Source organism: Caretta caretta, chromosome 8 (assembly GCF_965140235.1).
Source record: "Caretta caretta isolate rCarCar2 chromosome 8, rCarCar1.hap1, whole genome shotgun sequence".
NCBI lineage: Eukaryota > Metazoa > Chordata > Testudines > Cheloniidae > Caretta > Caretta caretta.
In genome coordinates this window covers 52,022,477-52,036,337 of record NC_134213.1, presented here as the reverse complement: position 1 = coordinate 52,036,337, position 13,861 = coordinate 52,022,477, and the positions used below count along the sequence as shown (strand labels likewise).

The window sequence follows — 13,861 nt, the reverse complement described above, 5'->3', positions numbered from 1 at the left end:
GAACAGGTAATCATCAAGTGATCCATTCCCTGTCGCCCATTCCCAGCTTCTGGCAAACAGAGGCTAGGGATGCCATTCCTGCCTAATAGCCATTGATGGACCTATCCTCCATGAACTTACCTAGTTCTTTTTTGAACCTTGTTATAGTCTTGGCCTTAATAAAAGCCTCTGGCAAAGAGTTCCACAGGTTGTCTGTGTGTTGTGTGAAAAAAGTACTTCCTTTTGTTTGTTTTAAACCTGCTGCCTATTAATTTCATTTGGTGACCCCTAGTTCTTGTGTTATGAGGAGTAAATAACACTTCCTTATTTACTTTTTTCATACCAGTCATAATTTTATAGACCTCAATCATATCCCCCCCCCCCCTTAGTTGTCTCTTTTCCAAGCTGAAAAGTCCCAGTCTTATTAATCGCTCCTCATATGGAAGCCGTTCCATACCCCTAATAATTTTTGTTGCCCTTTTCTGAACGTTTTTTCAATTCCAATATATCTTTTTTGAGATGGGGTGACCACATCTGCACACAGTATTCAAGATATGGGCGTACCATGGATTTATATAGAGGCAATATGATATTTTCAGTCTTAAAATATGATGGAGGTAAACAGCAAGCATCAGCTACAGGTGAATTTACAAGGCTCTGGCCATGCCTATGCTGTTTTAGTCTGTAGATGTGTTTGACAATGGTTTCAAACAAAGCTTGCAACCATCCCAACATGCTTATGAACCGTATTAGATCTGTGGTCAGAAACCATGCAATGCACTAGCTGTGGGGTAGCTTACACAGGATGTGGATACAAAAAATTCCTTTTCACGCTGGAAGGGAAAACTGTGCTAGTAACAGCTGCATTTGAAAGCATGATTCTGGCACAACAGGGTATGCCACCATTCTGAACAGTTCAGCCTGCTGCTGTGGATAGGAGCTCAGTGGAAGCCTCAGGTCTAAGAGCTCAGACTGGTGAATGCACACTGCAATTACCTTCTCAGCATGCTTTACTTCATCTTGATGCTGCTCTGTATCCACCTCTTCCTCTTCATACTGCCCATTATTCAGAACCCACGCAGCTGTCCTTTCCACTGGTGACATTGTGGCTGAGTCCACAGGTGACTGGACCTGGAGCAGAGAGGGCTGTAAGCATTTGTCAAAGAAATCACATACTGCCTGGCTCTACAGTCAAACTTACTCAGAGGAGAAAAATGGGGGAAGAAGGCCATCGTGAGTCCAGCAGTATCAAAGGCTCCCCACAGCTACTTTCTTCTAGAGATACTCCAGACACATACTATACTTCAACCCCTCTAACATCACTGCATCCAGGAAAAGTTTAATGCGGAAAGACCCCTCTCTGCATTAAACCCATGCACACAGCTTCCCTTTCACCTCAATCAGAGTCACCTTCCTAAAACAATTCCATCGTCCTTAAGGACGAGAAAGGGGAGTGAAGACACGCACACAACAGAATCAGACAACGCACACCAGAGTCCAGAAATACTGTGGTTTCAGTCTCTTATAAGGAAGATTAAAGACAGTACAAGACACTTCAGAAAGGAGATGGGCTTGTATTTGACGAGATGACCGTTTGGTGCTTGCTGATATGCTATCTGGTCGCAGATGCACTTTCCTTTTTATGGAAAAAAAATCTTGTTACTGACTGGGTCCTGGCCATGTTCACCTTCTGCTAGCTAGCTTCCTGGTAGAGCTGTCTCAGTCCCCCTCACACAGCACTAAAGACAAGGAAGTTTTTATTCATAGCTTGCTTGTGAATGGCAGGTTTGTTACTTTGAAGAAGTGAGGTGCTTAACTTGAGATGCAATTTTTTTTTTAATACCTTTGTGGTTCATTGTATTAAAAATGCAATTGTGTGTATTGTACTGTGGAACTGTATGTGACTCCTCTAGGGAGATGCTAATGTAATTCCTATGGTGATCAGCCCTTGAAACCCCAAGAAAACCCCTTAGGTGAAGTGTTAAGGCCTGCTCCTGCCAGAGCCCGTGGTAGGGTTGGGGTGATTTCAGGTAAGCTTATTAATAAGCATGTAGGTTCTTGTATGGTCTTTAATATGTTTTCCCTGTGGTGCTTTTATCTTAAGAATAAAATAGGCATGCACCAAAAGAGCTGTGCGGTACCTAAACATGGGGGCAGGCACACGGTTAACCTGTTATGAAGTGAAGGTAAGCAGGTTAGCTTGCCTTTGCTAGGAACAAAACGGTGAAGGCAAGGAACTGTTCAGCCTGGAGATACCCCAGTCAGAAGGGAAAGATGGGTCCCCTTGTTGGACCATAGGAAAAAAAAATACGGGCACGGATGCCCTGAAGCGTGACACCAGAATTTCTAAACTCTGGGAAATACTGCTGTTGGGAGAACAACATTGCTTTATTTCCCCAGCTCCCACTCTGAGGAACTTGAAAATAAAGTTTTTCCCAGCCTGCTTTCCTTTTTCTGTTAACATGGCAATTTGATACCTTGTTTCGGCAGCAGCATTAAGTACAATATCAGCACATTGGTGGGGATAAGACAATTTTGCTTTTCTCTATAAATATACCTTCCTATTACCAAGGGTCATGGTCCTGAGCAGAGAGACTATGGGTAACTATGGCAGCTCTGCTGAAATTTTGGCACTCAAACTCTTCTCTATAAAAAGGGCCTAGAGTTACACCACAGAGCGGGCATACTCAGCCAGAGCCGATGGAGAGCTGAGGGTGGGGGATCATACTGTATGGTGAAGTGGCTCATTGTTAATGTGGAAGGAGGCAGTCTTGAGTCAAAGTCTGAGCAACCACATGACCTACATCTCCTATGTTACTGCTTCAGACAGACAAGAAAAGAGGACCATTGTGGACTGGGCACTTTGAGGTGTGGGGGGTGGAAGCTACTGTAGTCTCTTCCCCACTGGAGACATTGCTGATACAGCAGAACCACTGGAAACCACTTTCTCCACTCTCCAGATTAGCAGCTCCATGTGAGCCCTTTTGAGCGTCTGAGCATATTTCCCCGCCGGGGCCAACTATCCACTGAGAGGTGGTGCTGCTACTGAGGCAGAGTGAGCTATTGTTAGGGCCTAGCTGCTCTTACCAGTCTCTATCCAGGTTCCCAGGCAAAGTCCACAAGTCTGCCACAGGGAAGAGAAGACAAAAAGGGGCATAATATAGTGAGGCCCCAGAAGACTATGCCTCGCAAAGGCTGAAGGTACTCACCAAGCTGCTGCTGTGCGACAGGGGCAGAACACGGGGATCTAGAATGAAGCTCTGGGACCTTTATGTGGAGGGCTTTGTATGCCAGAATGCAAAAAGGGGCTGTCCGACTACACAGATGGACACAGGTATATGAGAACAGTGTTTATTCGTCACCTTGCCTGGATGGCAACAGAGCACTGAGTGATGTAGTTATCCAGGTCTGGTATGAGCGATGGTCACTGGCTTTGCTGGAGGAGTGTGGGTTTTTTTGTTTTAATTTCTTAGTGGAGTAGAGGTAAACTAAAAAATATGGATATCTGAGGAGCAGGGGACATTCCCCAACACATTATAGCCATTTAAAATCAGCTAAATTATGAGTCCAAACAGGTCAATGTCCTCCCTTTCATTTTTACTCCTCCTTCTGAAATGCATAAAGGTACTTAACTAGCTTCACATACTAAGTAATGGTCTGTAGAATTTCAGATTTTAAAATACTAACTGAGACAACAGAGTGAGCTGCTGGACTGAGAGCTTGCTTGCTAGGTTTCAGGGAAGCATGTTTTATAGGGGAGTTATAATCTCTTAAAATAAGAGTTTGTTCAGCCTCCTATCAGGTCAGACATCCAGGTAGGATTTCCAGTTCCAGTCTCTCTCAGGGCTTGTCTACGCTGGCAATTTGCAGCGCTGCAACCTTCTTGCTCAGGGGTGTGAAAAAACACCCCCGAGTGCAGCAAGTTTCAGCGCTGTAAAGCGCCAGCGCTGGGAGCTGCGCCCCTCGTGGAGGTGGGTTTTTAGAGATCTCCCAGCGCTGTGCCGCGACCACACAAGCCATGTCGCAGCAGTGCTGCTATGGCAGCGCTTTAGCGTTGCCAGTGTAGACTAGCCCTTAGTCACGTGCTCAGGGACTTAGCGTGCTGCCCACACAGCGACTCAGCTCTTGGTCTAGGAGATGCCTTAGGTCCACCAACAATGGCTCTGTTATCTTCTGTTGATGATACACTGATTCTAGCAACAAGGAGACTTGGCAGTGATGGGCATAGAGATGGGTCAGAGAGAATTTCAGGGCTTTGACAGAGATGGAGGCCTCTGCCCGGAAAGAGAAAAATTTGCGTTGGAAAGGTTAATAACCCTCTCGGTGGCAGCATGACTGATATTGCTATTAGTAGTGACCCAACTTTATACATATGGTCCTGCAGTTAGACTCTTCTCCTGGCAGTATTTGCTGTGAGACAGACAGCAGGAGAGAATATGGACCATGGGCAGCTCTGCCACCAATCAGCACCTCTCAGGAGTAAATACTGTTGCAGCCACTGGGAACTGCTAGAAGGCTGGAAGGATTTTGATCCTTAACAAAAACACAATTGCTTTTTATTTTGGTTCTGGAGGGATAAGATAGCACAAGGGTCAGGACAAACTGCATTAACGACCTCCTTCCAGACCTCTGGCTCACCAGCATATCCTTTCAGTTAACCTTTAAATTGAAGAATGGAATGTTTTCAGAAATCAAATTCAAAAGCATGAACAGTTAGGACACCAACAAAGAAGCAGACGGCAAAGGGTAAGATGCAATTTGAAAATGCTAACAAGAGCCCCAAGTGACAATATTGCAGAAAAGAGGTCAGAGAGGGAAATTTATTCAATACCAAAATTCCTCTGAAAATTCTATCCCCCACCTACTCACTAAATGGAAATGAAAGGCAGAAGCTAACGTCTCCCAGACAAGCAAACAGCCCTGCTCTGTGCTCAAAAACATATGAAACTTGGAAAGAGGTTGATAATGACAAATACCCACAAAGCAACACTCAGAGAGAATTCACCCAACTTTTTTTTTAAGCCAGAAAAAGAATTCCACAGTGATATTTGCAATTAAAAATATGCAGTGGAATTTGCTTCAAGAACAGGCTAACCACTGAAGTCAGAAAAGCTCAAGAAGTTTCTCAGTTGTCTGGGATACCAAACAACAGACCAGATTGGTATCTGTGACTGAAGTGGGAGCAAGGAAACTAACTGTACTGGTAAAAAAAACGAGGAGTATTTGTGGCACCTTAGAGACTAACAAATTTATTTGGGCATAAGCTTTCATGGGCTAAAACCCACTTCATCAGATGTAACTGTACTGGTGAAAAGAGTCAGTGTAGAAACGGAAGGGTGGAAATCTGGGCAGACACATATAACTCAACTTTTATAATCTACAGGGCCAGTATAAATGTAGTCTGTTGAAGCTGACCATAGCTAAAGGCAGCAACATGGCTGAAGGATAAAAGGAGATGGTAGACCGAGGAGGAAAGTTTGGGACATCACTTTGGGACTGTCATTTCTAAGTAAGTGGAGGAAAATGCTTTACTTCATAGGAATATGGCAATCAGTACCTCAAGCCTCAAGATGCAACAGACTCGAAAGGAGATTATCCAAGGAGTTGTATGTAGCCACCTGGGGATTTCTCATAAACATGCAAAGGGCAGTGGCTGTAGGTTTTCCCATGCATGCCCATATGCACGTGTATGTGCTGGAGAAAAGGGTCAATAATATTTTTTTAAAGGCTGCTTTCAAAAACAGCCTATATGTTCCCTTGCCCCCACTGCCTTCAAGTAAGTTTGTGTTTATTTTTCTAGCCATTTCCAGTAAAAGACCTTAAGGAAACCAACTATTTCTAGAGGGAATTCTGATAAGGCACTACTTGCAGTACAAAATGAAGCTACCAGCAGAACACACACTGTTTCACCTGGCAGCTGAAGCATTAGAAGAGCAGTGAGTGGATTTCCAAGCACAGCTCCTATTATACTAGGCGGAAGATTCCCCCTATCCCAGCAGTGGTTTAAACATATAATTTATGGTACCATCCAACATACTGTATCTATCAACCGGCCTATACCCACATACAAGACAAGCACCCAAAATGAGGGATATGGACACAAACAATATAAAAAACTTTAAACATTATGGGATTCATTTCTTTGATATAAATATAATTGCCTAATAAGCTTGGCTTTGTGATTCAATATTTCTGATTTCAGTTACAGCAGCGAAAGCCAGACACCATATGGTAGTTTTCAAGCACTGATTGTTCTCGGGGTCCCAGATACCAGGTATGGGTTGTCCTGCTTTTTCTCCCTTACATTGCTAAAGGCTTCGTCTACATTTAAAAGGGTTTGTTGGGGTAGATACGTACTGGTAGAGTGATACCAACAGGCTCTCCTGGGGGAGATACAGCTTATACCAGCAATGAGCTCTTTTGCCTGGGGGAGATACAGCTGTACCAGCAAAAGGACTTTTTTGCTGTGCTGGTATAAGCAAAATCTGCACTACCAGCTTAGTTTACCAGAGCTGTCAGTTAGGGGTGCAATTTTTTTCACACTCTGAATCAATACAGCTCTGCTGACAATATTTCTAAGTGTAAACCAAGCCTAAGAGGTTGTAGCTCGCACCTTTGTGACTCCCAGGATTGGACACTGTAGAGCCCTTTACTTGGACCTACCCGCAAAGATCACCTGGAAGATTCAGCTAGTGCAGAATGCAGCCACCTGGCCCACTTATTGTGTCAGCATGAGCACATAAAAGCTGGTGTCAGAACTGCAGGGGCTTCCTTTCTGCTTCCCTATGCAATTCAAGCTGCTGGTTTTAATACATCCCAGAGCCTCTTTTCAAAGCCAGATAAGGTCACTGAATGACAACAATATACTCAGCTTTCACAAACTACAAAACTCAAGTACTTAAAAAGCAAGAATATTAACAGTTAAGGACATCATAAACCTTAATCGGCCTAGATGATAAACATAAATGCACTGTTCTAACCTAGAGCAGACAAATGAATACAGGACATTTTTACAGATCAGAGTGAAGATGGTTGTGCTATGGACTGTTGGGCATTTGTATGGACTGTATCTCAATTTCAGTATTTAAGTATTTCATTTTATGGGATACCATTACATTGTACACATCAGTTAAAATATTCATCACACTCTTTTTTTGTTCAACACTATATAATTGCTGTTTGTTAAGACCAAAATTGTGTAAGATGAAATATGCATAATGTAAAATTAACTTATGGTAAAATTAAGTATATGGATTTGCATATGAGGCCAATCAATAGGCATTAGACATAGGCAAATATATATTTCTATTAAGTGTTTCCATTTTGTTCATATTCTGATATTACTGATGACAGAGTCAGAGCTAAGGTTGTTGGGTTGTGACAAAATATACATTTCTTTATACTTGATGAGAATATTGTTTTTGCTTAGCAGTTGGGCAATACGGATTCTATGCTATTCTTATCAATTCATTTCCCTCCTCTTAAGTAGGCAAATATACTGTAACTCAGCCATCTTAACTGGCTTTTGAAACCAAGCTTTTTTTTCTTGGAATTCTTCTGTTTTTGTTTCTTTGAACAAATTTGTCACTTTTCTTATTGTGAAGGTAAACTGAAAACACAGCTTTTAAAAATCTTAATTTGATTATCTTGTGCTCATTTTATTTAACATGGGAGAGTTGCTGGCCAAGCTAATAATGGTAGCAAGGCAAACCATAACCTGTGCCTGCTGTTCCTTCCCATTCCAGCCTTTCCTCCCATAATACTAGAATCAGTTCACATTTCTTGTTTCACATTTAAATAAAGTAAGTGGAAAACGTTGAAGTGGGCAGTTTTATCTTTGAGGGCTACAAATACAGAGAATGGACAAAATCTGGGAGAAGGACTTTGTTCCTACCTGCTGCGTCTGCTGCCGCTGAATTGCCCTCACTTTGGGGACAGGGCTTTCTCTGGAGGACGAGGACTGCTGCCGCGACCGGCTCCCATTCTGAACTGGCTCTGTCACCATTGCACCTGAAGCTGCCGACAGGCTCCCTGTGCTCCGCAAGGAAGCGCTATGTGGCAGGGACTGTGGTGCTTTGGCCCTGGCACCCAACCCAACCTGGTCCATTTTACGGATCTGTGCCTGCCCAGTGCTGTTCTGGCGGGGCAGAGCCATAGGTACATGCTTGTCTGGCACAGTGTGCCGCCTGGTAAAGTCCTCACTCTGTGTGCTGCGTTTGGCGAAGTCCTCCATGCTGCTGTTGCTGGGTCCACTGAGTTTGAAGTCTTCACTGTTACTTTGGCTCCGGGAGCTGGCAGTGCTTAAGTTCTCCAAGCTGGAATCCACAGAGGCCTTTGGCATTGGTGGAGGAGGGTTGTTGAGTTGGTAAACTGGGTTTTGGAAGGAGAGGGGCTGGAGGCTGCCCTGCTGATTCAAGGATGGGTGCAGCGGTCTCCTTACTTGGGGAGCGCTCTGCGGTGTGCTCTGAGTCTCCCGCAGTTGTTTGATGTTGGCCACCTGTGCTATAGAGAGCTGGCTGCCTGCCAGACGCAAAGGCACATCGTGCAGGATAGATGTGTGATCACTGTGAGTTGCGTGGGGGTCCTGCAAGTCCATGAGGGAGACGCTACGTCCATTGGGCAGTGTGCTCTCCCTCTCATCCTTGTCTGAGTAAGTCATGCTCTGGGTGGATGCCTGCTGAACCAACAGTAAGGTTTTCCCTCGAAAATATCCATCTATATTTTCCTGGGTTGGAGAGTTCAGTTTATGGGAGTCACTGTGGAGCAGATAGGCATTTGGTTAATTTTTAACCAGCCACAATCCCAGTAGATCTGTCCCAGAGATGCCCTTCTTCCTCAATTAACCCCTTCCCTCTCTCTAAAAAAGCCTCAGGGAACTAGAGTATTTCTTTTTGTGAAGCTCTTTACTTTTCTCAAGTCACAATACACACATCTGCAATTAGTTTAGCTTTAAGAATAAAGCCTTACTTAAGAACTGCCTGCCTATCTTCTCACAGGTAAAACTCAAACCATTCCCACTGATTTCTTCCCCCTTGGACATTGCTATTTTCCAGCTAGATTCCAAACCAGTCCAGATTTCATTTCACTCTTCCTCAGCTTCCCAGAGCTTTAGGCTATCCCTGTTCAATCTGTCTGAACATGTAATAGATTGCAGGAGTTGCTGAAGGCCCAGAAAGTAGACATCTGAGACACGAAACAGAGCCTTACACTTGGCAGCACAAAGCATGGGCACATAAACAACTAGGTTGCAAGTTGTCATGCATTTCAGCCATCACCAGGCTTTTTGCTGGAGCTCTCCAGAATTGTAACAACAATTACAAGGTGAGAATGTAACACTAAATACAGAACAGATTATTTTTGCTATTCTAATATTTTCATTCTCCCTCAGCATAACTATAACATGTATTTCTCAATGCTATTGGAAAGGTAATCCTGATCTCTAGAGTGAGATATTTCAGTCAGCTTTACAGGATTTATATTGAGCTACACATTTTTGTTTGTATCTTTCCATCTCATTGTACTTCACCCAGGTTGGCCAGTGGTATAAGGTTTGGTTTTCAATATCCTAAGTCATTGACTTTAGGCAAACCCCAGCGTCCTGGCTAAGTGCAAATCTTACATGTCTTAGCACTAATCCTTGCATATCTCAGTGGGTTCCTGTCCTCCTTACTACAGATACCAATTCTGAGTCCTAGCATGTACCTAGTTATAAATTTGGGGTGACTATGCTTGGACAGAGGTTCTCTTAACACAATCTTACAAACCTGCATGATCCTACATCCCTTCTGCTTCATATCTGCTCTTGAACCCTGGCTGTTACATACCCGTCAGTGGGGTCCTCGAATATCTTCTGAAGCCCTGAGGAGAGACTGCCACTGACATTTGGACTAGAACTGTGCTCGGTGAAACGCCGCAGCTGCTGCTGTATTGGTGTAGGATTGGTCATTGACTTGGTGATATCAGCAAGAATACGAGGGAGGGGTCCAAGTTTTGCCACGGTCGCCTGTAGGAAGGAATTTTCACCCTGATTGGATAATAAGCACCGCGACATCCGCCATTTTTTGATAACGATGCAGAGGGGTGGAGGTTGGAAGGAAGGAGGGTGGGTGTTTGTGTGTGGGTGTGGCAGGACCATAATGCATTGTTACGGAGCAGTGTAACCACGGCGACGAGATGAATGAAGGAGACGAAACAGGGTGCAGCAGACATTGAGGAAAGAAAAGGAAATAGAAAAGAAATTAGGATTGACCCCCAAAAATAAAATTCATGCTCAATAAAACCAAACTATTGCCATTCCAACGCAAAACTGTCATGCAAAGCAAACTAAATCCAGGGTGGAGTCAAGTTAAAAACTATAGTAACTACTAATAAATGGGAATTCAGAGACTACAGAATCAGCTAATGGGAGGGAACTTTCCAGGCAAAAGGGGTCATGTGGTAAAAGAAATACATGCCAACAGAGAAGGGGGGGGGCTGCATTCAAGGGATCCAGGAGAGAATTGAAAGGGTTTGGGGGAGGGAGGTTTCCATTTCATCAGCCTTCTCCTTTTGGCATCCTACACTGATGCCATCTTTTGTACCAAGGTGCTATCAAAAGCTGGGAGCTAACGTGGCTTTCCCACTTGAAATGAAATTAAAATTAACGGCATGAAAACTCCAGTAACATCCAACCCAATATTTTCATTTCAGCCAGTGACTAGCGTCTAGCTACCTTGCATCATTACACTTATCATAGAATCATAGAATATCAGTGTTGGAAGGGACCTCAGGAGGTCATCTAGTCCAACCCCCTGCTCAAAGCAGGACCAATCCCGAATTAAATCATCCCAGCCAGGGCTTTGTCAAGCCTGACCTTAAAAACTTCTAAGGAAGGAGATTCTACCACCTCCCTAGGTAACACATTCCAGTGTTTCACCACCCTCCTAGTGAAAAAGTTTTTCCTAATATCCAACCTAAACCTCCCCCACTGCAACATTACTCCTTGTCCTGTCATCTTCTACCACTGAGAATAGTCTAGAACCATCCTCTTTGGAACCCCCTCTCAGGTAGTTGAAAGCAGCTATCAAATCCCCCCTCATTCTTCTCTTCTACAGACTAAACAATCCCAGTTCCCTCAGCCTCTCCTCATAAGTCATGAGTTCTAGACCCCTAATCATTTTTGTTGCCCTTCGCTGGACTCTCTCCAATTTTTCCAAATCCTTCTTGTAGTGTGGGGCCCAAAACTGGACACAGTACTCCAGATGAGGCCTCACCAATGTCGAATAGAGGGGAAAAATTCACTTCAGTCTGGCAAGGCCTTACACAACAGCAACTGACTATAAAGCGGAGTTCTACCAACACTATATCCCTGTAGTGGAGGCTACCGTTCAGATTTTCTGTTCTTCTCTGGAAATCTGCCCTGAGTTTATACGGTGACTTTGGCATCTACACAGTGCCACCGGTAGGGGTGGGGGGTAGAGGGTAAGGGAGGTATTATTATACAGTAAAGCTCATTACAAAGACTACCTTCCTGTGAAAGACAGGTTCCACCCCCCAGAAACAGGCATCCAAATCAGTTGTCTACAGTGGAAAGTTACTTTACAACTGCTTGTTTCTCCCAATTATTTCTTCTTCATTAAAATCTCCAGCTTTTCGTGGTAACTTCATTCATTCTCTTTCCTAATCCCTGTAATCATTGCCCATAGTGAAGCAACATGGTAGTGTAACATTAACTCTTAATTCCCATTTTAGCACAAACAAAACCCCTTTCCCAAAACCTGTTAGGATATATTGATACATCTGCACTGGGAAAAGAGCACAGTATACTCTGGCTTAATACTGTATCCGCTTCCTGCCTCCACTCTCCCGCCATGTACCACTTATTTGCATTTTGAAAGCAGTTCCACAGCACCCAGTAACTATGAGGTCAGATCTGACACCGGCAAATTCATAAGTCCAGTCCTGTTCTAAAGTGGGTTTTTCTCTTGCTTTTCCTTCTGGCAATGCCAGAAGCTTTCAGTCTTTGGGCCAGATCTTCAGTTGAGGTAAACTGGCATAGCCCGATGTACATGAACTCAGGATCTGCCCATTTGTGCTCAGGTAGTCATTCCAGTGGCCTTAGGAAAGCAGTCTTTGTAGGAGAAATTTTACTGCATATGACATTTAGAATGCAAAAATATATGAGTGTAGACAGTAAACTGACAAATCAAAAAATCCTTATCAAACTAAAACATATGTTTTTATCTTCATGCATCAAGGGCATTTAGATTTACTCTACTACACCAACACAAATAATTTTATACTGTACCAGTAGGAAATAAATCTTTGAATAAATCATTATTTCTCCAAACCTTGCTAGTAACAAAATATTATTAGTAGCTCTCTGCAGACCACCTCATCTCCAATTTGAAAAGAAAAGACCTAACTGGTATGGTGTAAGTAGAATCTGGGACTGCAGACAACAGAATGCGGATTTGAAACTCTGCAGTGTGATGGGAATAGCCAAACGCTTGTAAACATGCAAAAATGGCAAAATCTTATTCAAGAACTCTGGTCCTTGTGTCCGAGTCCTCTCTACACTGACCAGTTTTTAATCTTATTGGCTCTGAAGAGGTCACATGGCTAGGGAAAAGCAAGCCGGAGTCTGTTCTGTCTCATGCATCAGCCAACTTGCCAGCTAAAGGCTGATGACAGAATGTCCATTACTAGTGGTGATGATGTAGGTTGCAGAACAGACACAGCCTGGTTTTCATATCTCAGGAGTTTGCAGTGTTGGCTCTTAGAGAACCAGCTTCACCATGCACAATGTGGGGCATGTAAAAATACGAATGGGACAGGGCATACATGGGGAACCTGATCTTATGCTAAATCTGATCCCATGCCTATTAAAATCAGCAGGAAGATTTCCAGTGACTGCAACAGTCTTTGGCTCAGGCCGTTAATGAAAACACTACTGTTAAACTACTCCAATCTGGGAGGAGGAGTAAAGCCTAAGAAGGGAATGTGCAGCAAAGCAACTCACTGTCTCCACTGGTAGTCCCATTCTCCATCCATGCCCTGCCCTTTCTACCCTGCACAGGTGTGAGTAAGGGAGTGGGTGTTCACGGAGGCTTCATACCACTGTGCAGAGGACAACACTGAACACCCAGCCTCTGCAAAGCATTTACACTTGTGCTGGAGCACAACTACCTTGCACATCCTGTTCAAGACTCACAGGTCTTGCAGGAGCTAGGCCTTGATCTGGAATCATTGAAAGGATAAATATTCAACGCCACAATCACATACTTTTCTAAAGCGTTACTGAACTTCAGAAAGTTCTTCCTAAAATAGGACTTGGCCACTCCTTGGGTATTTCCTGGTGTTGACAGTTTCAATGATACTATTGCAGAATCCACCCTCCCAGCCCTTGAGCCTACTTTACCTTATCAAGTTGGGACACAACCTCCCATAATAGGGAGTGCAAAACTGAGAGCTCCCTGCCCAGGTCAATGTAGCCTTCAAACCCAGGGGTGTTTGAGATGGTGTCTGGGTTAGAGATCTCCAGTAGAAAGCGCTTCATTCCTCCCCATTCATGTTCCAGGAAATCATTCATGAAGGCCATGTACTCCTCTTTATTACCAAACCTAGAGAGAGAGAGAGTAAATGACTTCCACACAGAATACAACAGATAAGTGTTCAGAGAATTATTCTAATGCTTTCCCCTTCATCTTTCTTCCTGGGGTAGGAGAAGAGAGAGGAGGGGCAAGTGATTGAAGAACCCCACTGCTTTGCTTGACTCATCTGGGTATTAACAATCCACTGTTCATACCACTGGGTGACAGGCACCACCATCGCCCCCGACATAGACTATCCTCTTTGGAGACTCTAAGCATACGTCCTTTGCATCATTCCTTTGGCTGGGAGT

At 43.9% G+C, this 13,861-nt stretch overlaps 1 protein-coding gene across 13 annotated transcripts in view; it reads right to left on the bottom strand.

Moving 5' to 3' along the window:
- The window catches only part of RASAL2 (RAS protein activator like 2), a 295,807-nt gene that overhangs the window by 14,643 nt on the left and 267,303 nt on the right, over positions 1-13,861 (bottom strand). For 10 of the 13 annotated variants that reach the window (XM_075131485.1, XM_048860716.2, XM_075131482.1 and 7 more), the window contains 4 exons: positions 13,379-13,580; positions 9,804-10,003; positions 7,874-8,735; positions 976-1,110 (listed from right to left, as the gene is read on the bottom strand). In XM_075131485.1, coding sequence (XP_074987586.1) covers positions 976-1,110; positions 7,874-8,735; positions 9,804-10,003; positions 13,379-13,580 — 1,399 coding nt within the window. The remainder of the gene's footprint in view (positions 1-975; positions 1,111-7,873; positions 8,736-9,803; positions 10,004-13,378; positions 13,581-13,861) is intronic. The other 3 variants (XM_048860717.2, XM_075131483.1, XM_075131484.1) reach the window with 1 other exon arrangement.